At 36.9% G+C, this 22,784-nt stretch overlaps 1 protein-coding gene across 1 annotated transcript; it reads right to left on the reverse strand.

Annotated features, from left to right (window-relative positions):
- Positions 1 to 1,664: 1,664 nt before the first annotated feature.
- LOC125868555 (protein phosphatase 1 regulatory inhibitor subunit PPP1R7 homolog) lies at positions 1,665 to 21,014 on the reverse strand. The gene is made up of 6 exons (XM_049549190.1): positions 20,671 to 21,014; positions 13,301 to 13,531; positions 12,996 to 13,142; positions 12,769 to 12,911; positions 12,556 to 12,670; positions 1,665 to 2,110 (listed from the first exon to the last, which is right to left on the reverse strand). Exons 1-6 carry the CDS (start codon positions 20,950 to 20,952, stop codon positions 2,030 to 2,032), a joined length of 999 nt encoding a protein of 332 aa, XP_049405147.1. The 5' UTR covers positions 20,953 to 21,014; the 3' UTR covers positions 1,665 to 2,029.
- Positions 21,015 to 22,784: the final 1,770 nt, after the last annotated feature.

A 22,784-nucleotide genomic window follows, 5' to 3' on the forward strand; every position in this document is an offset into this window, starting at 1 on the left:
AAGACCAAAAACCAATATTAAATTTTTATTTTTATTTTCTTAAATATATGTATCTCTTTTCTTCTTCTTTCTTCTTGATTTTTTTCTTCTTCATAGCAATTGGACTCAATGGCAACACGAAATTTCTACAGTATCTTGAAACCATCGCTATCACTACATTAATGATACACCATAAATCATTTATAGCAATTTCACTCATTACTCTCCACAATCAAGAATTATATATCAAAAATCTTTGATTTATGTATCAATTTTTTTTAAAATCAAAGCAAATTTAAGCTTGGATAAACTTAATACAAGGATACCCAAATGATTTTCTTCAATAAACTTTGAATACTAAGATAATTTTTTATCCAATATTTAATTCCTAACAGATTCACTACTAATTTTAATAATCGGACAATTTCCAGGGAATCTAAAAAGTTCATGTTCTTCATCTTCTTCGTTCCATTGTTCTGAAATTTGATGCGAAATCACTCTAAATCTTCTCCAAATTGCCCTAAATTTTAGATATAAGCTTCCCTCGAAGTTTCGATTCTTTTGGTATATTACCCACTCAAAAAGGTGCTCGTTGTGGCAAGTTGAATTTTTAGCTCAAGCTTTTGAAGTAACTTTAATGGAGGTTTCAAGTTAATCCTTCACATTTTAAACCATGAGCTTCAATTTTCAATTCTCAAACATAAAGAACTCTTCAAATCATCTAAAAGTTGCTCCCACTTCAAGAATATAGATTCAATAATTTCAATGGAAGCTTGTCGATTTCCATGAAATTCCGGTGTTTCTTCAAATCTAAAAATTGCAACATAAACTCAATCAAACTCAATGTATTTAGCTTCAAATAATTAGCAACCATCTATGTTATCAACATGTTTCAAATCTGAAGATCCAAATACATTTAGAAATTTAGACCTTAAATTGTTTTTTTAAAATAATAAGTCAGAAAGGGAGAAGAATTAAAATAAAAATTAGGGCTAAAAAATGAATGAAGAAGAAAGAGAAGAAAACGTTTTAAAAAAAATGATCAAAAGGTGAAATACACGTGTCAAGCGCGTGTGTTTCACCACAAGACACATATCTGGTTATGATGTTTTAAGGGGCTACTTATTTCATTTTAAAATAATTCAGGGGGGTAATAGGACCCCCGTAAAGTATGAATGTGTAGTTGAAAATCCGGCTATAGGTTAGGGAGGCTTTTGACCATTTTATCCAAAAATTTAAGACCACCCAAAATAGGAGCATTGGAGTGAATGATAAATTTAACCAGTGTGGTGCAATTATGAATTCCAATACTTATTTATAAGATAAAACCTAAATTTATTTCTTTTCACTGTATGAAAAAAACAATATTCTATAACTCGTGTTGTTGAGCCACACGTCTTGTTCACTTTCTCTATCTTGTACAGTTGTACTCATGGATAAATTATTATTTATTTAGTGAAGAAAATGAAGTTCAATTTCTCAAGTTTGACATCCTTTTGTTGTCTGAGAGGACAAATTTTGACATCCATTTGTTTCTTAGTTGAACATAAATTCTGGATTAATAACTTATCTTCCAATCCTAACTAACAATTTGGTATGCGTAGAATTTCTCAAATACTTGTAAAAATACGAACATGGGTATCAAAGTTCTGAAAAATTGAATTGACAATAAAATACCAATTACACATTTTCCCCTTGTATTTTCCCTTCAGTTCACAACACAGAACACCAAAAGGCGACATTTCCAATTTGGATGACAAAGATAAGTACAATATTGTTACTCCTTTGTAGTCCGAGGACAAACAAAATAAACGTCTTCAGAGACAGCAAAAAATAATCAGCAAATGTCATTGCATGCTCCATAATTAGGTAGCAGCTACCTGTAGTTTCATCTTTTCAGGACTTCAGCATCCTGAAATGGAGGAGCTGGATATCATGCCATAACAGGTTTTACAGCGTCTCATCAGCTGGACCTCATCGAAAAAAATATAAAACTGACAAAAGCGCATTATTCTTGGGGATCGGCATCAACCATGCATAAGATCCACACCTACGCGTACACTTCAGAATCAATCTGCTCAATATTTGGGAATATTTGTCTCAAAGTACTTACATAGTTTGGAGATTGTGCCTGCAACCATATTAGAACGCATTAGTGAGGTTATCAGAGAAAGCCTTTACCTTTGTGATGTAAAAGATCTAATCGATCAAAAAAGATTGAGAAATCTCCTACGCGCATGAAATGTAAGTTCAACCTATATCAACATGCCAAAAAATATACCAAACACATTCCTAATATAACTTGATTCTGGAAAAAGAAAAAGATTTTCATGATCAAGTCTAGTCTTTAGACAAGTGAGGTAGCTCAAGTTGCCAGAGCATTCCATTTCCGACATAGAGGTCAAGTCTCAGTTACTACCCTCTGTCAATCCATATTTCTAGGATGCCTTTACAAGGTAAGACCCAGTATCCTATCTTGTGGAGTCCAGGATTGATGTATAAATTCTCAGACACGGAGCAAGGTCTCACATTCGCCTGGGTTTGGCCATCTACCAGAATGCAAAAGCACTAGGAACCCAAGTCCATGCTGCTGAAATTTCCAAATGAACAGAGGGTTGGCAGTTGGCACACAAATCAAATATAAAGCCCAGCTCATAGATAATGAATCCAGCTTTTCTATCCCGTTGTTCACCCTGCAATTAAAGACAAATCCTTTCCAGCCGTCAGAGTTCAGTCTTACGTTGTTTATCTCTGCCCTTGCAAAGTGTTTCTTTCTGAAATGTTGTGCCTCAAATTCATCAAGCAGGCAACCCAGTGTTGCTTCCATAATTTTGGCTCCAATGCTCAGGATCCACATCTTTGAACTTTTTCCATTGCTTAGGCTTGCATCCTATGTTCAGATTTTATGTAATCTTTCATACCCTTTTAACATGTAGAGCTTTCCTCAGCTTGGAGTTTGACATGCCCTTACAAATTCTTAGCTTAGGTTTCAACACCCACAACTTCTTTGGTTTTAATTAGAGACTACATGCCAAATCTCCATTGTTTGTCTTCAGGCTTGTTCCTTTTTGAAGTATTGAGCTTCTATACCTCAATGTCAAAATGCAAAGCTTTGTATGTTAATTGATAAAAGAAAAGTCATCTCATGGGGATTTCACACTTCCATTCTCAACATATTGGGGTTTCAAAGGAGAATCTTATGTCCTCTATACTTTGGGGTGATTAAAGTAGTTATATCACTCAACCAAGGATGTCTCTAATTTGAAGAGAAATCATCACCAATTGGTGTGTTCACGAGTTGATATTGATGACTTGAATATTCTCTCATCTTTCAGTATCCTGTTTATGCGTTAAATCTAGAAGTTGACAACACTTTTAAGGAGCTGGAGCCAAATAGATAAATTGTTGGGAAGTCTAAAAGGAAATATATAGATAATTCACTCTGCATGACACTGTACACTGTACAGAGCAGAAGACAGATCTGCTGGACATTAACCAACCAAGGTACGACACAATCCAATGATGATTTTTGATAAAGCAAGTTTAAGAATTAATGGATTGGCTTACATAGTGATGTACAGGCAGTATAAGGGGGAAGGGGCCATTTTTTAAAGACTGAAATGTCTAAATCTGAAAATACATCTGAATATTAAGATGTTGTATATAGATTTGAATACTGAACTATTAAGACAGTTTGTTTTCAAAAAGACGGTTTGTTTTCTCAACATTTGAATGTTTATAATTTATCTTTTTAAAAAGTTATTCCGTTTGTCCCAATTTTTGTGGCACACTTACTTTTTTATTATGTCCCAAAAGAGTGACAATTTTCTATATTTAGAAACAATTTGATTTAAAATTTTCCATTTAATGAGATGATATATTTTCAAAAGTCATCAATTTTCTCTTAAACTCCGTGTTCAATAAAAACATGGCCACATAGAGTGGTATGGAGGGAGTAATAAATATTTAAAAATTTAAATACAAATTTGAATATTATATTCTTAGGGGTTGTTTGGTAGAGTATAAGAATAATGTAAAATATAGTGTATTAGTAATGCTTGTATTAGTTATGCTTGCATTAGTTATAATGAGATTTTCTTATGCAGTGTTTGGTTTGGTAGTACTAAAAATATTATGCATTGCATAATTTTTTTTAAAAAGATATTTGTTTACAAAAATACAAGCATAGTATTTTTTAGTGGAGAGTATTTTTGTAAACAAATATTTTTAGTGGAAAGGATGTGAGTTTTTGAGGGTCAACTGTGTCTATCAATGCTAATGCATGCATTAGAACCCATTGCATTGTTAATGCATAGAAATTCATGGTATTAGTAATACACTCTTCAATACACAATAGAGTGTATTACAAATACAAGCATTAGTAATGTATAAGTTAAAAAAGTGTACCAAACAAGGTACTAGTAATACACTAAGCTAATGCAAGCATTAGTTTCTCCAATACACTCTACCAAATGACCCCTTAAAATATTAGGTAGTAAGGTGTAGTTTGGTGGTGGTATTTGGAGGTGGTGGCTAGTACCAGTGGTTGTGCAGAAGGAGTGTTGATGGTAACGGTTGGGAGTGGCGGTGGCGGTGGTGACTGAGATAGTAGAGATGGTTGGTGGTACTAACAAGTGATGGTGGCAGTAGTGTTAATGGTTGGTAATTGACAATGTTAGTGGTAATCATTGGCAATGGAAATAGTTGTGATGGTGGAGTGGGTAGTGTTTGTAGTCATGGTGATTGGCAGTGATGTTTGACAGTGTGATGGTTAGCAGTGATGTTTGACTGCGTGATGGTGGAGGTCGTTGGCAGTAGTGGTGGTGGTGGTGGTTGTTTGTGATTGTGGGAGTGGTTGGTAATGGTGATTAACAATAATAGTTGTGGTGGTGGTTGGATAGTGGTGACTGGTGGTAGTGGATAGAGTGATGGTGAAAGGTCACTTTCTTAAGAATCTTTAATTGAATAGCGGATAGCCTCTTAAGAGTTTTAAGACTTTGACCACGATTTGAATGACTCGGATCTATTAGACTCATTAAGTGGTTAAATCTTAGAAAAAATAAAATGCACTTAAAGTTGACAATCTTTTGGATGATCTAACTCCATGAACAAGTTCTCTTTTTGATGATCTCTTCCTCATTCAAAAATATTTGTTATAGTATAAGATTCAGCACAATGATTTAATTTAGAATAGCATTTTTCTCCCTCGCCCAGTCGTAAATAATTGTTTAGGCTTCATTCTCTCAATTTGCTTTTTAGAGCTATGAGCTTCCTTGCAAGTATTTAGTCCGGTCTGCCTTCAATGTCAAAGGAAGACCACCATATCTTTACTTTATGACTAAAACCTTACGTCTCCAACTAGAAATTTTCAAATTTGAAATATGATTTGGTTAGCTCCCAGTTACCACAATTTTTTAAATAGAAGAGTGGGGTCAGAACTGATTTTGGATAGGATTTCTTGCTTAATATTTCTGAACATATCATCCCAATCCTCTAAAACAAGAAACCTATCAATTCTAGATAATATTTCCCTTAAACCATGTGTAATTGCCCCTTTCGAGCTGTGGATCAACCAGCTCCATGTCATCAATAAAGTTTGAGAATTGTCATTTGTCTGGTGCTTTTAGTGCAGTTCCTTGTTTTAGAGGAAAATCGAACTATGTTGTAATCACCATTCACCACCTAATACCCAACGGCCAATGAATAAACCCCTCACAGCCCCAATCTCCCACCATACTTCTTGTCTTTCTCTGTTACAGTTGGGAGAATAAATCCTATCATATGTCTATTAAAATACTGAGTTTGAGACACAAATTTGTAGGTCATGGAATATGATCTGGTTGCAACTATCTCCCCCATCCCATATTTTGGTATCCCACCACATTAGAATACTCCCTGGTTCCACTGCCTCCAATTGAGCATATTTGACTCCCCTGCTTACTCATATATCTGCTTAATCTTTTCTCCAATGTCCTCTTATAATTTTATTCCCTGAAAATAAAAGAAACCAGCCTTCCATTTAAGGATTAAGCTAGTTATCACCCTTCTCTTATCTTTGCAATTAAGCCCCCTTCCATGATATTATTTTGATCTTCATTGATCCGCGTTCTTCTTCTTGTTGAAATTTTTTTTTTTATTTTTTTTTTTGAACTTGGTAACTTTGTATTATATCACAAAACAGTACATGGGTCGTACTGTACAAGTGTACTCCTGATTTCACTTCTCTACGTCTAAATTGAGTCTAACACATCAATAATAGAGACAGTGTCGTTAGAGTATAATTGATTACACCAAAAGACTAAAAGTAAAATGCAGTTTAGTTTAACTTTCTGCACATTGTTCTCTATGCTCTCAAAACATCTTGAATTCCTTTCTTTCCAAACAGCCCACCAGATAGCCCCCGGGATAATTCTCCATCTACCTCTGTCCTTAGCATGTACACCAGCTTCCTCCCAGCATAGTAATGCCTCAGCCACCTTCCTGGGCATTGTCCAAGAGATGCCTTTGAGGCTTAGGAATATTCTCCACAGATATGGGTGTACTTGCAATGTAAAAATAGATGGTTAACAGTCTCAGATGTTTCACCACATAGGAAGCACCTGGAACACAAGGTTCTCCCCCTCTTCATAACATTGTCCTGTGTAAGGACTGCTTCTTTAGCCATTGACCAGACAAAAAAGGAGACTTTGTGAGGGATTCTGCTCTTCCATATTTGCTTCCAAGGCCAACTTGAGCACTGTTGATCTGTCTGATCCATCAACTTGTAGGATTTGTTGACTTTGAACACTCCCTTGTCATCTCCTGTCCACCACAATTTATCCTCACCTGGCTGTAGTCCAGTGAAAGTGTTCAGAGTGTTTAAAAATTCAGTAACTCTCACTATTTCCCAATCATTAAGGTTTCTTCTGAAAATGAAATTCCATCCTTGTGGTGACCAAAGATCTGCTATAGTGCTTTGTTGAAACATGATTAGGTTGTAGATGTCTGGAAATAGATCTTCCATGTTGCCTTTCTCATGCCAAATGTCCTTCCAAAATCTGGTCTTATTCCCATCCATTACTTTTGCCTTTGAGTTACTTTTAACTTCATTCCACAAGCTTCTGATGGACCTCCAGAGGCTAACACCATAAGGAGTGGTTACTTCTTTAGTTATCCAGTTGTCCTCTTTTTCATATTTAGCTCCAATTACTTCCCTCCATAGCATCTGGTTGTTGTTTGCATACTTCCACAACCACTTCATACTAAGAGCCTTGCTTTGCAATTTCAAATTCTTTATTCCTAGACCTCCATTTTCCTTGCTTGTCATGACTTCTTCCCATTTAACCAAATGAAAACTTTTCTTTTCTTTGTTGCCTTGCCACAAAAAATTCCTCCTGATACGATCCAACCTCTTAATGACCCCTGGTGGGATAGGAAACAGGGACATCATATAGGTTGGCAAAGCATCAAGTACTGAGTTAATAAGGGTCAGTCTACCCCCCTTTGATAAGTACTGAGACTTCCACTTGGCCAATTTCTTCTCACACTTCTCAATCACACTATTCCATATGTCTATGGACTTGGATTTAGCCCCCAAAGGCATTCCCAAGTATATAGTAGGCAGAACTCCTATTTCACCACCCAGAATTGATGCTAAACAACTCATGTTGTTTACTTGATTTATAGGATACATCATACTCTTCCTCCAATTGATATGCAAACCAGAAATACCTTCAAATAAGACCAGAATCACCCTTAGATACTTCAGTTGTTCTTCCTCAGCATCGCAGAAAATCAAGGTATCATCTGCATATTGCAAGTGTGTGACTTCTAGTCTCTCAGTACCTTCTCTGGCCACATCAAAACCCCTTATCCAGCCTCTCAAGTTAGCAGTTTTTATCATGTTGTTTAAACCCTCCATGGTGATCAGGAATAAAAAAGGTGACAAGGGATCCCCTTGTCTGAGACCCCTTTGGGTTTGAAAGAAACCTGCAGGGTTACCATTGATGAGTACTGAGAATCTTACAGTTGATATGCAAAACTTTATCCAGTTCAACCATTTCTGCCCAAAACCTATCAGGTTCAACATCTTCATTAAGTATTTCCAGCTAACATGGTCATAAGCTTTCTCTATATCCAACTTACAAAGGACACCTGGCTTCTTTTGGTTATTTCTGGAGTCAACTGCTTCATTTGCAATCAAAACTGCATCCATTATCTGTCTCCCTTTAACAAAAGCCATTTGTTGTGAGTCTACCAACTTGTCCACCACCCTTTTCAGCCTCTCAGTAAGAACTTTGGAGATAAGTTTGTAGATGCTACCAATTAGACTAATTGGCCTGAAGTCCCGCAACTCCTTGGCACCTTTCTTTTTGGGTATAAGAGCTATAAAAGTTGCATTGAAACTCTTCTCAAAAACTTCATGTTCATAGAAGTTTTGAAAGGTGTCCATGATGTCTTGCTTTACCACATCCCAACATTTAATAAAAAACCCCATAGTAAAACCATCTGGACCTGCTGCTTTGTCAACAGCACATAACTTCAGACATCTCAACACTTCACTTTCCTCAAAGTTGCTTTGTAGAGCTTGATTATCTTCTTCTGTTAGGACAGGACATTGCACATTCATGTACTCGGGTCTCCACTGAGATGATTCCTTATACAACCTTTTATAATATTCAACAATTTCCCCTTTAATTCTGCTTGGCTCTTGATTCAGTTCACCATGTATCATAAGCTGATCAATGTTGTTGTATCTCCTATGTGCATTTGCTATCTTGTGAAAGAATTTAGTATTCTTATCACCTTCCTTCAGCCATAGAGCCCTTGATTTTTGTCTCCAGGAGATCTCCTCCTTTTTTATCAACTCTTCATATTTCAACATCAATTCTGATTTTTTGGCAGACTCCTCATTAGTAAGGATTCTGTCTTCCCTCTCAGCTTCTAGATCAGCCAACTGTTCAAGCAATTTCTTCCTCTGTATACCCAAATTTCCTTCTTCCCCATTCCTCCATTCTTTAAGTTTAGTCTTCACAGCTTTTAGTTTGCAAGCCAATCTATAATCAGGTTTCCCTGTGAAGTTGAAAGAAGACCACCATTCTCTGACTCTGTCAATGAAGCCCTCAGATTCTAACCACCAATTTTCAAATTTGAAGTAACTTTTGTTCCTTTCCCAAGACTCCCCTAGTAAGGCTATAGGAATATGATCTGAAATCAACCTATGAAGTGGAATCTGTTTCAGATTTTGGAACTTGTCATCCCATTCCTCTGAAATTAGGATCCTGTCAATCCTGGAGGTTGCTTCCTGTTGGTCCCCTTTGAACCAAGTATATGTGACATCCTCAAGTTGCAAGTCAACTAGTTTCATGTCTTCAATAAAATCAGAGAATTCCTTCATACCCCTTGTTCTTACTGTACAATTCTTCTTCTCAGATATGTATCTTGTTACATTAAAATCACCACAAATAGCCCATGGTCCTTCCATTAGTCCTCTAACTGCACTCACCTCTTCCCACACTATTCTTCTTTCCTTGTAACAGTTTGGGGCATACACTCCTGTGATGTGGCATTTAAAATCTTGGAGTTGAGATTCAAATTTACATGTGATGGAGTATGCCCCTATTTCTAAGATTTCCCCCTTCCAGGCTCTCTCATCCCACATCATCAAGATCCCCCCTCTTGTCCCACTGGATTCCAGATATGCTTGTTTGATCCACCTTCCTGCCCAGACCTGCTTGGCTAAATCTACGACATTGCCTTCCAGTTTTGTTTCTTGAAGCATATGATGTCTACCTTCCACCCCCATATCATGATATTTACTAGCCTCCTCTTCTCTAAATTATTAAGTCCCCTAACATTCCAAGATACTAGTTTAAAATTCATCAAGTACTAGCACTTGCACTCCTCCCCTTTCCTCTGTTCCCTGTACTTTTAAATTTGACATCAAAACATACCAAGTTTTTTAATTCTTGTACACCTTTAGTCTTAGTTTTTTTAATTTCACTGCACGGTTCCAGTTTTCTTGCTTGTCTGCAACTGTCTATTTGCATCAGAAGTTCTGTGGCTTCCTCTTCATGACCATGGAAATCAATCCCAAAAATTTTCCCCAATTTAATGAGATTTTGCTGCACCCAATTGGATGCTTCTTTTTCCTTGCCCTGAGTTATGAGTTGTTGCTGCACCATTAGAGGCTCTACATCATCAACCTCCCAGTTGACTAACTCTGTTTCAGAATTTCGAGTAGTAACCCCACTGTTGATTCGATCATCCCCACCCACGTCAAAATTCCTTTCCAGTTGACTATCAGCCTCCTCTCCCACTATCTGCGACTCCTTTTCCCCCATTAACTCAATTGATTTCTCCGCTACCGTCGCGTGCGAACTTCTCTTCTCGGGTAACTGAGAATTGTCGTTCATGGCCACTTGAGCTGTTATGTCTTTAATAAAGTCAAAGGTGCTCTGGACTACCGTTATGTCCTCTTGAAAATTATTAGCAATTACCAGGCCTGCCAGATCTGGGCCTTCAATCTGTAACTTGGAATTAGGCCCAACTTGGTGATCCACCTCCAGAATCTCATTTAAAAGACTCAAGTGCCCCTCACATGCTTTAGATTTAACTTTCTCTGACGTTGTCACGTGCTGAGAGAGTAGCAAATTCCTAGTTTGATGGGATCTCCTTGCATCATCACCTACGACCTCCTCTAAAATCCCTTGGGTAGACTTCTGAACTGGATAATAGGTTTCATCTTCCCCCTTATCATTTTCCGGCGATGATTCAAATCTTGGCAAGGATTCCGGCCAGATTGGAAGGTGAAATTTAGTGCCGTTGCGCGACACCTCCACCTCTCTTGGGATACTGCTACCATCGTTAGCTACCAGGATCCTAGCCCACTTCATATGATTTTTTAGCTCTGTTTCCTCTTCTGTAGCCAACCAGCCTCCACAGATTTCTCCTATCTCTTGGAAAACCTTCTTTGACCAAAGATGTAGGGGGATCCCCACAACCCTAATCCATGTTTCTTTAACAAGTGCATATTTAGGAGTACAACCTGTTGTTGGTTTCCACCATTCCAGATTAAAATTACAAGACTTCCTACGCCACTGCTCATTAATGGTTTGTTCTGCCATGTTTTTGTTTGGGAACTCAAACAAAAACTTCTCATCATTCAGTTCGTAAATGTTGATTCCAAAGGCTTTCTTCCAATTAGTTGATGACCATCTTCTTATGTCTGCTAAAGTTGTCCTCTCCTTGGGCTTCTCACTGCAATACCCAACTAAGCATCTAGATAACAGATCACCCTCCTGGGTACTTATTTTGTCTAGAACTTCCATCTTACCCATAATGCTTTTTACCTCTGCACTGCGTAGGTTCCTGGATTGCCATTTTACTATCTCGTATAGCATTAGCATATGGATAATCAGCAACCGCCCTTGTACTGGGTATTTTCTCCTTTCCCTTCTTGCATTTAATGAATCTGTCAATCTTCAATGCAACATCCAACCACCCCGCATTCAATGCCAACTCAGGAATAATTAGGCCTGACCCTCCCCCTCTATATATTGTGATGATGCTTATGAACCTCCCATGTATATTATGTTTTCTCGTGCAAAAATGCACTGCCTCTTTCTCAGCTAATTTCCACCTCCTTGTCTCCTTCTTTTTCTCTTTGGATGCTTCTCTTAGACAGAGACAGATCCATTCCAACACCTTTCTACTCATGGACGATCTGTGCATCATCCTTCTGCTTCTCTCTACCCATTCGTACCATTCAGCTTTCTCAGTTTCCCATCTGGTGATATCAAAAGACTTGAAACCAGCATTGAAATAGATTCGATTTTCCTCCATCCTACTAGTGGGTGATTTATCAATAATCACAGTGGGTGATTATTGTTCGCTATTAAAAAAAATGGCTGATTCCGGTGGAGGATGCCGGAAAAGATGGGTTCCTCTCTCCTAAGAAGTAGGAGAGAGAAAGAGCATTGGGAACTGTGTCTGGGAGTGTTTTTTTTTAAAAGAAACTACTGGGTATAAGTTGACATAAATGTTTTTTCTTGTTGAAATATTTGCCTCAACTTCCATCAGTGCTTGGATCAATTTCCTTTGAGATGGGGTCTGTAAGAGGACCTGGGACTCATTAAATAATACTGGGCCTGAAGAGGACGTAGCCTCACTTATAGATTAGAGTTTTGGACCAGCGACCCAGCACTTTTAAAATAGTGATCCCTGATTGTTGAAATGTGCATCATCCTTTTTATCTGGCTTGAATTTGAAAATAGGTTTAAATATTTCAGATCCCACATGTGTCTCTCTCTATATCACAGTTGTATCGCTTATCAAGGAATACAAATTCTCGAACAAAAGACAAAGTTTGAACAGAATCTCATGAAAGGATAAAATCACTAATTGGAAGAGTGGCTCAGACCCATTTCAAGACGAAGGATGTAAAATGCAGAAAACCCCCGAAAGAAGTTCGAGATGAAGGAAAAGATCTCCACAAACTACAAATTCAAGTACAAGCAAATAGACAACCTAAAAAAGAGCAAAACAATTGCTGCCAGTTTATACTACAAGTATGCGTTAAGGTTTAAAGACACATACACAGGGATTGCGCTCAAGGTAAATGGTTGTTAGCTTCTCTCTAGTACCGGTAACAGCTTCTTCCAGTCCTTCTAATGATGCTATATTGTTGTCATTAAGCCACAAATCTTCTAGTCTGCAATAAGAAACAAAAAGTGAAGATGAAGATGATGACTAGTCCTGGCATTAGAGGAGTAATTCACACATTTGGAATTGCCAGGAAAAATTTCATACTTGGTCAAGTTCTCGATGTCATTAATTTCTGTAAGCTTATTTGCTGATACATCCAAGACCCGCAGGTTTACCAAGGTAGACAAACCTTCCATTTTCACAATACCATTGTGGCTCAAGTATAATTCTTCAAGGGCTACACATTCCTGCAGATTGAAAAACAACAAAATAACTCACTCTTAAAATGAAGTCATCTACAATGGCAAAGCACAACTGTTAGATATCAGGACCTGAAACCCAATCATGGAAGTTAAACGGTTGCTCTGCAGGCTAATCTTTTTAATGCATTTCAAACCGCACAAATTAACTGTTCGAATACGATTGCGTCCAAGCCAAAGCTCTTGTAGATTTTTCAAATTTTCCAGAAGCTCCATAATCTGTATCAAGAAACAAAGCACTTCAAAGGTATCCACGGAGCCAGGGAAGCTACATAGTATACTCACATTTACAAAAACTATTATGATAAAAAATTTGCAAGTGTAAACTGTTGATAACTATATAATTTCTTTTGATGTCATCTTCAAGAGAAACTAACCCGTAATCTATTGGACCCAAGTTCGAGTATTTGCAGCTCGTGGAAGTGCTCAATCTCCTCCATCTTGGTGACTTCATTTTTAGACACATATAGTTCTCTGAGTGTACTGGAGACCTTGGACAATCCACTAAGTGATGATATCTCATTGAAAGAAACATCAAATACCAGAAGCTTCTTGAATATCACAACATCAGGAATTTTCTTCAGCTGATTGTCCCTAAGCACTAGCTCCTGGAGAAGACAGTTCCACAGGCATGATTTCAGATAACTTTAACAAGCCTATTTTTGTCGCATCTACGATCAGATTACCATACAAGAAGCAAACCAGTTGAAAGTTAAAGTCTGAAAATAAGTTGTTGTTACAAAGCATTTTTTAAGCTTAGGTACTTTCAAAGCTTTAAAAAACAAAATTAAAAGGACGAAAAACTGCCAAGTTGTCGCGCTACACACTAGTATTCAACTTGCAGAGGTGAATCTGTTGAGCATCTCTGACTAACCAACACTATAACATCACTAAAAATGCTAAAGAACTTATATTTTCCCTCTCCTAAGAAATAGAAACTAAGAACATTTTGTAAAGCAACTTAGACTGAAGAACAGAAGAAAACGACCCTTATATAAGCGATTCAATTCTCTGCCCACATTCCCTCCCATCCTCCGAATTGGAGTGTGAAATTAGGTGGGGAAAAAAAACATGACTCAACATACATAAAATTCCAAGATGCACCTAGCAAAGCCCCTCCAACCATGATGGCGATACTAGAAAATGTCTGTTAGAGAGAGAAATGCTCTCAGGCACATTAACCGAGGTTAGAGAAAGACCTTTTCCTTTCTGGCTGAAACCTGGTTTCCCAGTGTCCTTTTTAGAGAATGCAAAGTTTCAGAGCAACATGGGGGAGAACATAGTCTATTTTGCAGCTGGATTCAAGTTATATGATATCACGAGAACCAAATCAAGGACGGATGTATGGTTTGACTTGGTGGAAAGAAGCAGGAGTCTCATGCGTAGAACCACGTTTAGCAAGAAAACCATGGAATGGTTATGTTTTGCATTGCAGGAAGCATCAAAGGACAAAGAAAAGCACATGAGAAGATGGAAGCTTAAGGAACAACAGGTTTAGCAGATTTATAAGCATTGTGACAGCCCAAAGAGAACATACGACAGCAAAAACAACATACCCTGTGTACAAGGAGAAAACGTGACAGCACAAAGAGAACATACGACAGCAAAAACAACATACCCTGTGTACAAGGAGAAAACATATCAGTCATTATTATCTAGAGGTTACAATTGATATTGGATGGAGGGATATTGCTATTAAGATCGACAGATCTACTAATGAAGATACAGGATCATTGATTACAAACATCCCAAGGAAATATTAACAAAATCGTTGTGATTGACGGAATCGGAAACTGTGAGACTGATCTGCTTGGTAGATGCAAGGTGGGCTTTTTCAACACAATGGATGGAAAGCCAACCTTAGCGGATGTTCGAAGATGGTCTGTAAGCACATGGAAGAACGCCTTTGCCGTGAATACATATGATAAGGGGAACAATTTTTTCCTCTTCGGATTCCCAACAAAACACATGGCTGAACATGTTCTACAAGGAGAATGGAGGTGGAAGAAAGAAAAAATCCCTCTGGAGTGGTAGCATCTGTCTTTTGGGTGTTGCTCAGATAGACAGGAAAGAAGATATGTGGATTTGATCCATGGGTTTACCTCTGCATTTCAACAACATACCCAATGTAATGCCACATGTGGGGTCAGAGGAGGGTGGTATGTGCATTGTACGCAGTTTTACACCTACTTTATGGACGAAGACAATATTCAAAACTGTCGGGGATCACTATGGTGGATGGTTGGAAACATAGGAAACGTTTCAAAAACAAAAGAATCACTTGAAATGGGCAAGATAAAAGAGAAGAGTTGATGGGAAGAGTGTCTCAATGAGGTGACAATTGAAGTGAAAAGGCAAAGTTTCATCATACCAATTTGGTTGTGAATTTTGTAATAGCCGGAGAAGAATCACTGTCAAGCTTGGAGGATTGTTGGGTACTTGAGAGAAACAATGAAACTACTAGGTCAAACAGCTGTAATATAAAGATGGGCTATCACGTGGGTCTTGACGGGTGTAAACAGACCTGCAACTCTCTTTTGCGTAAAGAGACGCATGAACGTAAGGGGGCAGATAGGTGCTTGTCTTTTTATTGGGCTGACCTAGGATACTTCATTTAATAACAGGGAAGTTTCTGATTCCGGTCCAGATTTACTCAAGACACTGTAAAATCTAATATCTGTGATGCATGTGACAAATATGACCGTATAACGGATGAAATAGAGGCTAACATGCAGAACAATGAAAGAGAAATTGGAAACATGGAAATTCAAGACAAGGGAGAAGAAGACCTACAATTTCAGAACTCGAAAGAGTTGGATATACATGAAGATGTTGATAATTAAGAAGCTGGTATGACAAATATTGAAGGGGAGACCCCAAATCTAGATATCCTTGTGAACAGAGGGGACATGCAAATGATTGAAACAAAAATCTTGGGAATATGGACAGTAGAAGAAACTGAACCTCTGAAGATACAAACAATGTAGGGGGGAATTGAAGGGGAACTGGATGTGTCACTTTGGGTATACCTGAATGTGATAAAACTCGGCAAATAATTTGCGGTCAACTTTCAGGGGAGTGAAGAGGAGGCAATGGCTCACTCTTATTAAAATAGACAGTTGCAGACAAGCAAATAGACAATAAGAAGCTTAGCAGCTTGATACCGTATAGTTATTGCAATTTTGAATATCACCCTTGTTCCTGTACAACAGGATCACTATACTGCATCTCTACTCTTCAGGCATTTTTGACGTCCAAAAGATAACGTTAAACAACTCAGTTAGCCACTCCATACATCCTTTTTCTGCGTTTTCCAAAATTCTACCGGGATCTCGTCAGCCCAATGGCCCTTCCCCATCTCATCTTACAAATAACCTCCTTCACCCCATCAAACGTTATACCCTACAGTACCAAAAAACTCGCCAACTCTCAGAGTGTTCTACATCGCCGCACAACATTCTTGTCCCCATCTTCATTCAAGAGTTCATGGAAATATGCTTGTCATCTTAGTCTATGTGTGTCTTTTCCATCAATACTTTACCTTCCTTATCTTTGATACACTTTACTTGGTCCTTGTCTCGAGCAGTGTTGTTAAAAACGCTGAAGCGCTCGCTTTAAGCGAGAAGCAAAGCGAGGCGACAGAGTTGCTATTTAATGCCTTGAAGTGAAGCGATAATAAAAAAGTGTCCACTTCTGTCCCAAAAGCGAGAAGCACGCTTTTTATAAAAGCGAGAAAAACCTCGCTTAAATGAGATAAGCGCTAATTAGGGTTTTTTTTTAATGTCTGTAAATATACTTGCGCACATCTTTCCAATTATTTTCCCTCCTTGGTCAACTGTTGCGACTGCTGCTACAGGTTAGTTCTCTTCTCTTCTTCACTTCTTCTCTTCCTGTTTCTCTACAGTACTGCATATGTTTCTCTTCTTCTCTGGTAACTAGGATTTTTTTTACTTCAATTTTCTGTTTGTAATGCTACTCAAGTAGTGTTACTCTGTTCTTTTTTCTTCTGACTTGAGGTTCTAAGTTACTGCTCTGTTGCTCTGTTCGTAATGTGTATGCTCTGTTGTTTTCTTTTCTTGTTTTGCTGGCTACAGCTATGTTCTTTCTCTATATGTTATGATTTATCAGGATTATTGACTATCTATTTACTTTTTAATCTAAGAATATGTAACCTCTATTCAGTTCTTGATTATTTATGTATACATATTTAATATTTTTTATTTTAATACTAAATATTGCTTTTTTTGAAAAAGTGTGTGCTTCATTTCACACTTCTCGCTTCTGTGAAGCGAGCCCTCGTCGCTCTTTTCCGCTTCTCACTTCCCAAAACACTGGTCTCGAGCCCTCCTCTCTCTCACCTTGGTGAGCATATACAACTTCTTATCCCCCACCTTTATCCTGAAGTTCCTCGTACAAGCATTCAAATGCTACCGCTGTAACAACTATCTTCGTTTCCTTCTTTGTCGCCTTATACCTCACCCTACTTACCCTCATTTCCTCCTTGTATTTGCTCTCCACCAACTCCATATAAGCAGCCTTCGTGGCTTCACTTTCCCTTAGACTGTTCCATCCACCACCAATCCCCCTCCAACATTACCCCTCGAGACTCTCAACACCTCTCTAGCTACTTCGTTAATGCAATTAGATGTCCTATCCCCCATACTACTAGCATCCCCACTACTCCCTCATCTCCTAAGATTTGGCAATTAACAAGTCACACCACTTGATTCTTAATAGGTATGCAAGGCTCTCTTCCTCTTAATCACTAAATCCATTGCCAAAAGCTTATGTTGGATAATAAGATACTCACTCGAGATAACCTTGCAACCTTGCAGTCCTTACATAAACTTCTATCACACATTCCAAGGAGTAAGTAATCTATGTGAGTCTTAGCCACTGTACTCCGTAAGATCAACATGTGATCAGTGGCCAAGACTCATATAAATTACTTACTCCATAGAACATGTGATATTAAGTACTGTAAGGCTACTCGAGTGAGCATCTTATATAAGCTCTTGCCAATGGATTTTGAGATTAAGAGGAAGAGGAAGTTAAGGGTCTTTTATGACCTATCGGGATGTAGGAATGGACACCATGTTGGTGGGGAAACAAATCCCGAACATTATCTGAATGCAAAGGACAAGTACAATTTTCTAGTTTGTCATCTCTCTTTCCACTTTCTCTATGGCTCCTAATCATCCATCAATATAATAACAATCGACACCCAAAGACTTAGCCCAATAAGTAGTTATAGGGAACTTAAGTGCATCCTTGATACAAAGGACTTTGTTGAAGGATGCATAACCACTGTTAGACTAGCAAGGATAGAGGCTATGGAAACCAATAAGTTAATAAAGAACAACAAGGGTCGCATGAAGTACAAGCTTTACGAGGGCCACTGAGAACAGGATGTCAGGGAGCTCCTCAATAGGGAGGGAGGAAAACAAGAAGGGAGCAAGTGGGAAATCTTTCACAAAATAAATACACACATGGAGTTGATAGGAATTGGAGAGAAAAGGGAGGTACAAAATAACATTTTGGATACTAAAGCTCCAAAAAAACGTCTTTTGACTTGGTGCACTGTGCATGATGCAATTTTTAACAGTAGATAATTTAGGGCGACAGCGAATAGTTACAAGTTAGTGCTTTCTATGCAGGCACGGGAAGGATATAAATCATACATCACTATATTAAAATTTTACTGCTATATTAGGTGATTTCTTTATTTAACATATCACGATGTTCTTAAGAATTATTTTTTTTATGACAAGGGAAACTCGCAGCCACTATCTTTTGGGTGCGCACAAGATAAAACCCTCACTCCTATGCAATAGCTCGCAAACCACACAAGAGAGGTAACCCGCACTAGGCTCGCCCTTGCTTTCGCTGGCAAGGGGTTTCGAACTTGAGACCTCCAACATGGAAGTCCCAAGCTCAAACAACTGGGCCACCCCGAAGGGTAGTGTTCTTAAGAATATTGACAAGCTAGAGGTTATAGAAAATTTGAAGGTAAAGTAAGGTAACTTAGAGAATGACACCAATGTGCTTCTTTAGGATCATACGGATAGAAAGAAACAGGAGATTATTTATTATCAAAAGAAATAGGAAATAATTCCAAAATAATGTAAGAGGTTTGTACTCATTTCTTTTTCTTCTTTATAATGCTAGTTCTCCGGCCAGCTAGCGTCCATAAGTTTGTTTTTATTTCATTATACCTTTGGCATAAGAAGAGAATCTATTTTGTATAGAGAATTGGGTTAACCTGATAAATATGTGGTCGAGCAACACAAACATTATGAACATATTTTTCAAGTAGACTTGGTAGTCCATTAAAGGAATACTTCTGGCTTATCAAAAATAGTAAAAACAAACCCTAAAATTGTAACCTTTCAATCATGGCTCAGTAAGGTTTATCAATGTTATCCAAAAGAAGCCTACACTACTTAAATATAATTTAGGTTAGATAGTCAATTGCAGTATCACTGAATTGCATTAAATATTAATCAGTGTTGTAACCATACTGATAAGGTTAGACAAGAAACTACCATTGTTTCAGTATTTTATCTGGATCAATGAGTATGCAGTTATAACGCATGCAAATATACTGAAAATTTTATCTAATTTAATGCTTCAGTAAAAAAGTTTCACTATTTCTATTTGAAGATCATCGTTATCATTGGAAGAAAAATATTATCCATTCAATCAACATAAATTTTAATGGTGTAATTAATATGAAAGTAATCCCCTTAAATAGTAATCAAAATCTTTAAAAAAAAATCTTATGGTACATCAATATTATGAACCAATTAAAGCCTACATCACTTCCAATTACATAGTAGGTTAGATAGCAAGTTGCGGTCTGTGTTGCTCGGACTCTGCAAAAATGTTCCCGCACCCATGTCGGGTCCTCCAAAATGCCCTGTTTTTGAAGACCGAGCAACATAGGTTGTGGAATCATTGAATTCACAAATCAAAGTGCAAGCTAGGCTAGTACTACCAACCATACAGATAGCCAAAGATTCATCATTGTCTCTTTCTAAGCAGTTTTAGCTCATGAGGATATGCTCAGGTTATCTTTTTCTACGTAAACCTATCAATCAGTCAACCAAGTCTCAATTCCAACTCAATTGAGGTCTACTGTATAAATCCTCTACATCGACTCCTCTATTCAGGTGTATTTATTTTTATACTAACTGATTTTCTACAAAACTCGCTCTTATCCCTTCATAGGCATTCAAGTCAAAACCAAAATAAATGGACTCCGGCAAACACCAGCCTTAATATAGGTGAAACAACAATCGTCAGTTTCCATTGTATTCTATTCTTAACTAAATTTGAATGAAGTTGGGAGAAACAATAGGCCTTTTTGATACAATATTTCTTCATGTGATTTGAGGTGTACATTTTGCTCTTTTATCATGGGCATCTGTGGAACAATTCTACCAAAATTTAAAATCCACTTGTAATTTAAAGGTAATCTTCATTCTAACCGCCAAAATCCAAGATTTCTTGAACAACTAAATGCTGCCAACAAAATCAATAAATGAACTAGACCTCTGTCCAAATTAGTTCTGTTTAGGGCTATTCAGGTTCATTTTCAATCCACTGTGTGTGCCGTGTGGTATATGACATTTATTTTGATGTTCAAAATTTGTTTCATCAGTTAAATACTGCAATCCAATTTGCAAATCAACAAGTATTATGGTAATGAATCCGCAAGTTGACATGTACAGTGAATAATACATACCTCGAGGTGAGAAATGAGTTGCCAAGAGGAAAGAGGCTCAACGGCGGCATCGGTTATGAGGTTCTGACGAAGAGAGAGTTTCTTGAGGTTAGGGAGTTGGCCAATACGGGGGTCTAAAGCAGACAAACGATTCGTTGTCAAGTCTAACTCGGTGAGACTTGGAGGAAGCTCCACTGAGTCCAGATCGTGAAGCTGGAAACTCGTAAGATCAAGGACCGTTGCTGATTCCGGCATTGGATCGCTACTAGGTTTTTCATCGGAGTTGTCACTTTGATTTTCCATTAACGGGGTTTGTTATTTTCTCCGTAAACGGCTGCCGCACCTCCACCTCTTCCTTATGCCTTTCCTCTCTTCCTTTATTCCCTGCCTTCCTTCAAGTTTTTGTACTTAAACTATGCCCCAAACTTAAAATATCATTCAAGAAAATATTTTTTAAATATTTAAAATTGAACATTTTTCATCCTTCTATTAAATATCGTCAAAAAACTATGAGATCCTACAAAAACATGAGCATTTCACGTGACTATCAACAAAAGTCTTCATTCATAATTTCATTACCTGCTATAAGAAGTTCTTGAAAAAAATATTAAAAATTTTAGACATTATTTCTTATTGAAATAAAAAATGTTTGGAACGTGTGTGGATACATATCTGCTCTTTTTCTTATTTAGTAACAAAAAGAAGCTGGAGCTTAATTATCTTCACATTTTTCATAGCCAAACTGTATTTAAATCAATAAATTTTTGGGTCAATCTGAAATTGAAGTGATCAAAATATTGTTTATGTCTCGCATTTGAGTTTCATTCTACATTATTAGAAGCAGAAGTCTCCAACAAACGTCGCTTCTAGCATATTCAATTGAGAAGAAACATATTTCAATTAATAATATTTTTAATATCAAATTACATAAAAGTAAATGAAAAAAAAACTGTCAAATTAAAAGATCTTGCATAATGCTAAACTCAATTATCGAACAAGTTCATGATAGTACTTTTGGCGTATCTAAGAATAATAATTACGAATGGATGACTTGATTTGTGGGATCAGTTAGTTTTCTGATAAATTCAAGTAGAAGGATGAAAATTGTTCACTTTTAAATATTTGAAGGATTTTTTCTGCTAAAAATAATACTTTAAGGATGTAGTTTAAGTTTGGGTATAGCTTAAGGATGATTTTGGTCAATATAGTAAAAGTAAATTACTACTTACCCTATTTCTTTTTCTTTCTTTTGGGTAATAGCTTGTAAACTATAAAAATGGAAGAGAAACTAAAATATACTTCAACTATTTGAATTGATACAAAATTACCATTTGTCTATTTTTCAGCTTCCATACCTATGATGTCAACCTTTTGGCTCAAACGTACTCTTATTTTCTAACGGGTTGCACTCATAAGGTGGATGAGAGGACAATATTGTATCAAATCTCATAGTTTAAGAATATTTTAGGCACTTATCCATTAAAATCACTTAATATATGTGCTCATATGATTAACCTAATTTCGAGTTTCATAGTAAAATCACTTCATTCCCCCTACTTTCTCTTTTACTTTTTCTTTTCTTTTTGGATCGTCACCATTATTTTAAATTTAAATTTTTTAAAACTTATGACAAAATAATGGAGAAAAAAGAAGGAAAATAACGAGGAAATTTATATAGAAATAATTGGTTTAATAAAAGATAATTTAATAACATTTTTTCTTTTGTGTGTATCCAAATTTAAAATAAACAAATAAAAATAATTTTTCTCCTCTCCCTAACCTACCCCACCATAGTAATAATATAAATTAAAAGAATACGAACATGTAAGTTCATTTAAAGTTTAAATCTCTGACTTTCTAATGAATAAGAGATGAAAAAAGAAATAAAAGAGAAAATGAATAAGACAATTGAATAATTAATAGAAAATTTCATATTAATAGAAAAATATTTTCTTATATGGACATTCATAAGCAGATTTTAGATGGATCCCAAGCTATGAGTTAGGCTATAATTATAAATACGTTATTGATTTGAAATAGGTCAATAGAAAGATATTATGAAATTAATCATTTTTTGAATGTTACTTTCAAGTGTATCGTGTCAAAATATCAACTATATGCGATTATTATTATTT

This window comes from Solanum stenotomum, chromosome 6 (assembly GCF_019186545.1).
Source record: "Solanum stenotomum isolate F172 chromosome 6, ASM1918654v1, whole genome shotgun sequence".
In the NCBI taxonomy this organism is placed as follows: Eukaryota; Viridiplantae; Streptophyta; class Magnoliopsida; order Solanales; family Solanaceae; genus Solanum; species Solanum stenotomum.

Coding starts and splice junctions, on each gene's coding strand:
- LOC125868555 (XM_049549190.1), bottom strand. CDS start 20,952: ATGGAAAATCAAAGTGACAACTCCGATGAAAAACCTAGTAGCGATCCA. Junction 12,912..12,995: donor CTTCCATGATTGGGTTTCAG/GTCCTGATATCT, acceptor TTCAATCTGCAG/GAATGTGTAGCCCTTGAAGA. Junction 2,111..12,555: donor ACCTTGAGCGCAATCCCTGT/GTATGTGTCTTT, acceptor ATATGGTTGCAG/GCACAATCTCCAAACTATGT.